General features: G+C 45.7%; 3 protein-coding genes across 3 annotated transcripts; all 3 read right to left on the bottom strand.

The window, feature by feature from the left end:
• Window positions 1-1,039: 1,039 nt before the first annotated feature.
• N7506_003214 (uncharacterized protein) lies at window positions 1,040-1,678 on the bottom strand (the record flags this gene model as incomplete). Its single annotated transcript, XM_056952509.1, has 3 exons — window positions 1,040-1,161; window positions 1,221-1,325; window positions 1,390-1,678. The coding sequence occupies 3 exons, from the start codon at window positions 1,676-1,678 to the stop codon at window positions 1,040-1,042; spliced, it is 516 nt and encodes a 171-aa protein (XP_056814201.1).
• Window positions 1,679-3,213: 1,535 nt separating this feature from the next.
• On the bottom strand, window positions 3,214-3,753 carry N7506_003213 (uncharacterized protein; the record flags this gene model as incomplete). Its single annotated transcript, XM_056952508.1, has 2 exons — window positions 3,214-3,398; window positions 3,447-3,753. The coding sequence occupies 2 exons, from the start codon at window positions 3,751-3,753 to the stop codon at window positions 3,214-3,216; spliced, it is 492 nt and encodes a 163-aa protein (XP_056814200.1).
• Window positions 3,754-4,261: 508 nt separating this feature from the next.
• On the bottom strand, window positions 4,262-4,846 carry N7506_003212 (Zn(II)2Cys6 transcription factor domain-containing protein; the record flags this gene model as incomplete). The annotated part of the gene is made up of 2 exons (XM_056952507.1): window positions 4,262-4,719; window positions 4,759-4,846. The coding sequence occupies 2 exons, from the start codon at window positions 4,844-4,846 to the stop codon at window positions 4,262-4,264; spliced, it is 546 nt and encodes a 181-aa protein (XP_056814199.1).
• Between the last annotated feature and the right edge of the window lie 1,154 nt (window positions 4,847-6,000).

Genomic DNA, 6,000 nt, shown 5'->3' with positions numbered 1-6,000 from the left:
AGCCCCACACGATCAAATTTTTAGAGTATGATACGGCGATGGAATTGAAGTCGGATGCCCATATCTCAATTGTTTTGTGGAAGAAAATGTATAATCTCGAGCCAAACACGCAGTTTAATGGCAGGGTGTTAGACAGATACGAATGGAATCTTTTGGACGACGTTGACTTTGCTTTCAAGTTCCCCTTTCAACGTAGCATATGATTAGAGATGTGAGTTTCAATTAAATCAGGTCTGCCCGCATTCGCCCTTTAGATCAAATCTTGCAAATCCTTGCGACGCCTCTCATTGCATGAACGAGAGAATTTGCCTGTTGAGAAAACTGCTACCCGTACCTCATTAAATGTTCTTTCTTGCTGATGACGAAACCGGAGCTGGGAATGCAATCATTGGCCCCAGGAGTCGACTCGCTCCTGGGGCTCTTGGCGTATATCCTGGAACGAACTTCAGTTCCCAGGATCGCCGAAAGAGACTGTGAAGATCTCACATATACTTATATGAATAGTCAATATTAAAGAAAGCTATAATCGACCCTAGATACAAGACGTAGCGCGAGGAAGCAAAAGGAATAGGCTTCCTCGCGTTCGGAGGAACCCGTATGCACCATGTGGGTCCCGCAGATCATTTCTCCAAACATCCTGTATACTTCATGTATATCCCTGACACTCTTAGAAGCTGCTTATAAGTTCCCAGAAACCGTACCAGAGATTCCGGGAGCGGGGGAGCTCTGGGGGCCAAGATTTGTGTTCATAGCACTGGTAGAGTGGTTAGCGGGAACGTGAATTCCAATCTCCAAGGTGGAGTCAGTCAATCCAATCATGATATGATGCGTTGCCTTAGCATCACACCTTTTATTTCCTCTGAATGTGGTTTTTACTATGACATCACTGCGTCACTAGCAGAATTTACATAGCGCAGAAACAAGCCTTGCTTGAATTCAAAGTACTTTCATATTCATCTTCGCTCCAAATCGCTAATAGCTAGTGGACATCAAGTCATAGCCAACCATTGAGTGCTATAAAAAGCGATCAAGTCCAATGCTACCGTAGATATTTGATGTTATCGGCCTTCAGTTGGACCTTGCTGCAGCTGGAGGGGATAGTGGCGTCATAGTAGCGGTTCAAGTAGAACAGCTGGGGCGCATTGTGGTTCCAGTCGCAGACTATTGAATATTAGGATGAGATCGCCTTTTGGGGAAGAGTAACGATGTCGGAATCTTACCGAGCCATCCACCGAAGCCGCTGGCTTCTGACCACAGGAAGTTGTTGCCTTTGACTGAGAATCCAGTACTACTTTGGCCTGCGTTTATCAAGATCGGATCCCAGTCTGGACGAAACTGTTGTTAGATCACATTCAAATTAGTATGCGACTTTCCAGGACGGGTGCTCACAGGCGTATTTGGTGTTGCTGGTGACCACGAATCCCCAATGGAATTTAGTGTTGAAGTCGAAGAGGGCATTTGTGCCGTTCAGGTAAACAGAGCTAGCAGTGTTCACATCGTTGGTCAGCGCGGCATCACTGAGGCCTGAGCCCGTATGGTATGCATAGACATAGAGGTTGTTGTGCTTTTGGTTGGTGGCGCCGCTGGACTTGAGGTGGAAGTGCTCGGAGGAAGAACTGGCGACGGCTGCCGCGATGGTAGAGGTAGTCATCACCAAAAGGGAAGTGAGAGACTTCATTATGGAGGCTGCTGGGAGTAGATTATCAATTTGACTTGGGGATTTGGGAGTGAAATAGGTAATTGAGGTGTGAAGGGGAAATCCATAAAGTTTAAGGCGGGTCAACATCAGGAGGAAGCCATACTTATATGCACAGATTGATTTCGATGACTTTCTTATTGGACTTACATTATTTAGCTGGTTCTTCAGTTCTTTGCTTTTCTCTAATCAAGGGGAATTGAGCGTGAGCCCCATTCCGTACTCATTCCTCTAGTCGGTAATTTGAAATCGGGTGGCGGTGAATATGACAGGGGAACGGACTTCCACAATATGAACCGCAATTTGTGATATCGATCGAGTGTTTAAACATGGCTCTATACATATACTAGTTAGACAGTGCCCCTCTCTTACTGATACGGAAATTTTTCACCTGGTTTTTCTATACGAATGGCTGAGTTTATTCATTTAAAAATTTAAAAATGTAACGAATTTAATCACATTTTCATCACTTTTCATCGCAGTGTTCAGTCACCGCGTTCACCCTCATTCAGTGAATTCCGTCAACAATACCGTTTATGGCAAGTGGAGTTTACAAATGGCCCAGGGACACGCAGCTTAGGGGTGCCAGGGTGATACGCGAAGCATAAAAGATGAGATGAGTGTGAGGCAGTCTCTCTCTCTTGCTTCCTTGCGCTACGGCTTGTATCTAGGATTGACTACATTTAGCTGCTCTTGATATTGATTGTTTATCTTGAGACGCTATCCACCTCAATGCATACGTGAGAGCCTCACAGAGGAGTTAGTGAACCCGTCAGCAGGAACATAGCTTTATTTTTCAAAAAATAGGCACGAGGCTGTAGAGGCTGCATCAGGTTTCTTGGGGGCTACATGGATCCGGGAATCAACTCACTGTCAACTCAATCTCTGATATGGATCAGAACTTCAGACCCTTCCACACTGTGGATTATGCAGCCACATTTCTAGCCTAACCTTGGTAAAGGTAATCCCAAGCTCTCTCTCTCTCTTTTGGCGAACACATCATATTCATATTCATTTTCATTCTTGCAGCCCTACTGACTATGCCTCAAATCTGAAGCGTTTATATTAAGCGTCTGCGAAGCCTTTCTTTCGGGCCCGTAACAGCTGGTCGGGGTTTTCACGTGAACGAATAACGCACATGATGCCGAAGTTGTCAACCGACCGATATCATAAAATCCATGGACGCTGACAACTGTTATGTGCTTTGAGACTAAATCGCCGGGGCAGATAAGAAATCGGATCAAGTCCCATTTTGAGAAACAATTGCATTGTAACCCATGAGAATCAGGTTTATAGTCTCGTTCCCAGCGCGTAGGGCTTTGCCCATGTTCATTTCAATACAAAAGCCTCATCGTTCACACAGTCGTGTTTATCCACCACTCTCTGGTTCTTCAAAAGAGCATTAAAAGAGATATATTGGGTTTCCGATAACCGCTGTTCCTTTCAGGGTGAAACATGAAAAACACGAATAACGGTAGGCTCTGCAACTATTAGAAATTTCTTTGTTACAATTCAAATTACGAGGACTTACCAATTCTGTTCAACTTGTATGCTTCTTCGAATGACTTGACATGCATCATCTCCATAGCGACGACTTTATCAGCTTTTGACTGTTGAATCTCGTGGATAGTTTGGAAAGCGGCGTCCAAACGATCTAGCGCAAGTGAAGTGAAAATGTTGGCCAGCCGCAAAGCCAAATTGGCTGTACTTATGTTAAACGCTGGATCAGCCTGAAGGTCGATTTACTTACTTCTGTCCAAGCACCTCTCCATATTGGTAAGCTGGTTCTGCCCAGTGCTGTGAGTGATATCCTCAGCTTTGCTCAATGAGGCCAAAATCTTTGGCAATAGTGTTGGGTCGAAAGCCAGAAATGCCCGTCGATAATATCCCAACACTTCTAACTGGCTTTCAATCCTCAAAGTCCAGAACTTCGTGCTGGAAACCCGAATCTCTTCACACTGGAAAGCCTTCTGAAGGCTTAATATCATAGACTGCAAATGGAGCATTGAAACTTCAGGGCCAAACAACGGCGATTCCTTCAGCCGGGATGCCATCATTATCAGGAAATTTTTGTCGCGTGTCCATATTTCCTTTGATTCGTATCCTTCCATTTCATCAACCCGAATCCCCTCAAAGACAAGACAAATTAGCGCGATGCTTGCCCTCGCCCCAAACGGCCGGTACGGAGGGTGCTCGCTTTGGAAGGTTTCAGCTAGAAAGCTCGAGTTAGGGGATGTATATTGCCCAATAACGAAAAGAATATATCTTGTTTGGAGCTCTATGTCTGCCAATGTTACTGTGTGCAGCCCGTCAGACTTGGTTAAAACGTTGCGCGCACTGATCAGCCACCTTTGAAGCTGACCGTGCTGCAAGACAAAGCTCTCTTCCCAGTCACGGTCACGGCGACATATGACCTTCCACAGAGCCCCTAAATCCATAGGAAGCATCGAAGAGATGAAAAGGTAGCTCAATACCAACAACAATTGGTGGGTCGTATGTGGGCCGCAACTGTGTCTCTCGGATATTGTAAGATTGAAGTTCGGTCGTGGAGGCAAAGAGGTCTTGTCAACAGTCAGCCTTGAGATCTTGGCTTTCTCGTAGGTTATTATTGATTACCGGAGGGGTCATCTGTGCATAGAGCTGTGCTGGCTGTGATACTGATATGCTTCGCGGCCATTCAAGGATATCTTCATCGGCTGCACGGCCATATTCTGGTTGGAAAATCGAAGCTTTCTCCGTAACTGTAGTCGCGATACTCTTTGGGGGCGTCTCATGAGCTGCCAAACCGTCCTTCCCAGAATACCTTTGATCCAAAACCTTGTTATCTACTTCCTTTGTAGGCTCTATGGCGTGCTGCATCCTTTCATTTGTTCTCTTTTTGTGCCGCAAAGACTGTTCGGGTTGCGGCTCGATAGCTCTCCATCGAATGTGTTTCTCGCCAGATGCTCGTTCTTGCTTTTGCAATTGCCGCTTTGGCTGTGGCTCTGGAAGAGCAGGCTTCCGGTCTGACACTCTTTTGCGGTCTGGGACGCTTGCTTCATAGACGCACATCGAGCACTTACCTCGCTTGACGCAAGTTTGGCAATGAGGAACTTCACGGGTGCATCGGATTTTCGAAGTATGGCATGGCCGACAGGAGCGAAGAGACATAGTGGAGGAATTGAAGAAAAAGCTGCAGAATGCACAGACCTTTAGTCTGGACCTCTTGAAAAAGATGTGTGGCGACTATTCGCAATCGTGGGTACAACCACTGGTGGCAGATGACTCGCGGTGCTTGTGGGTGGTGCGATGGTGGTACTGTAACGCAGAAAATTGAGTGCACCGGCTGTACGTTCGAAATAATGCGAAGTTATGCGTGAAATAGTGGAGGCTCGCACGAAAGAGAAGCACTACTTATACACGAACTATTCCACATTAAATTTGCCGCCATGTTTGGTGATGATTACACTTGGATTGTGGATCCAGGAGAAGCTCCTAGGAAATGCTTCTCTCGTTCTAGGAGTAATCAAAATGTTCTCCACAGTACCGATCATGCATCCTAAGAGTCTCGCGGTAGAACCCCGGGAATGCCTCGTAGAGCTGTGACGGATCGCTGGTGCTTGGGCTGTACCATACGCCAGCTGGCTGAAAGACACATTGTGCGATCGCTGACCAAACACTGGAACTGCCAACATTCTCAAGGCCTAGCAGAGAGGTTTCTCAATTTGCAAAAGACAAGAAGAGTATCCTAGGAGTTGCATCAGGTGCTATTAGGGATATATATGGGGCACACAGGATGTATAGAGATATGATCTTCGGGACCCATATGGTGTATCTGGATCCCTCTCCTCTGAACGCGAATAAACTTGTCTCTTTTGCTTTCTCGCGTTATGTCTTTTAAGACTCGAATATAGCTTTTATTGATATTCACTCTTTATCTGGAAGACACTTTTCTCATATATGTATACGTGAGACTCTCACAGCTGGGGTCTGCTTGCTGTTGGTGACTAGAGTTAGAGGTCCCATGGCCCTTTGACAGGAATATTGAAAACACTCAAATAATTCAACACCAATATTTCTTTAGGTTCCATCACATCCGCTGGTTCCTCATTGTTTCCTCTGTCAATCTGCCACTTCATACTAGGCCCGACCCTCACAAAGATAATAAAACCATGTGCTGAAGAAAAGAGGTTCTCTTCCACCACCATTCTAGTGATGATCTCAAAGAACTCATGAATGCCCCGACAGGGCCGTTGTCATCGGTTCAGCTTCAACTTTGCTAAATTCATATGCGAAATCGTAAAAATAGATCGCTCCTCTGTTTT

The sequence above is a fragment of the Penicillium brevicompactum genome (assembly GCF_028827555.1).
Source record: "Penicillium brevicompactum strain IBT 35665 chromosome Unknown utg000002l_segment0_segment0, whole genome shotgun sequence".
Taxonomy (NCBI): Eukaryota; Fungi; Ascomycota; class Eurotiomycetes; order Eurotiales; family Aspergillaceae; genus Penicillium; species Penicillium brevicompactum.
The sequence above is the reverse complement of the archived record's forward strand: the minus strand, read 5'-3'. Positions and strand labels throughout refer to the sequence as shown.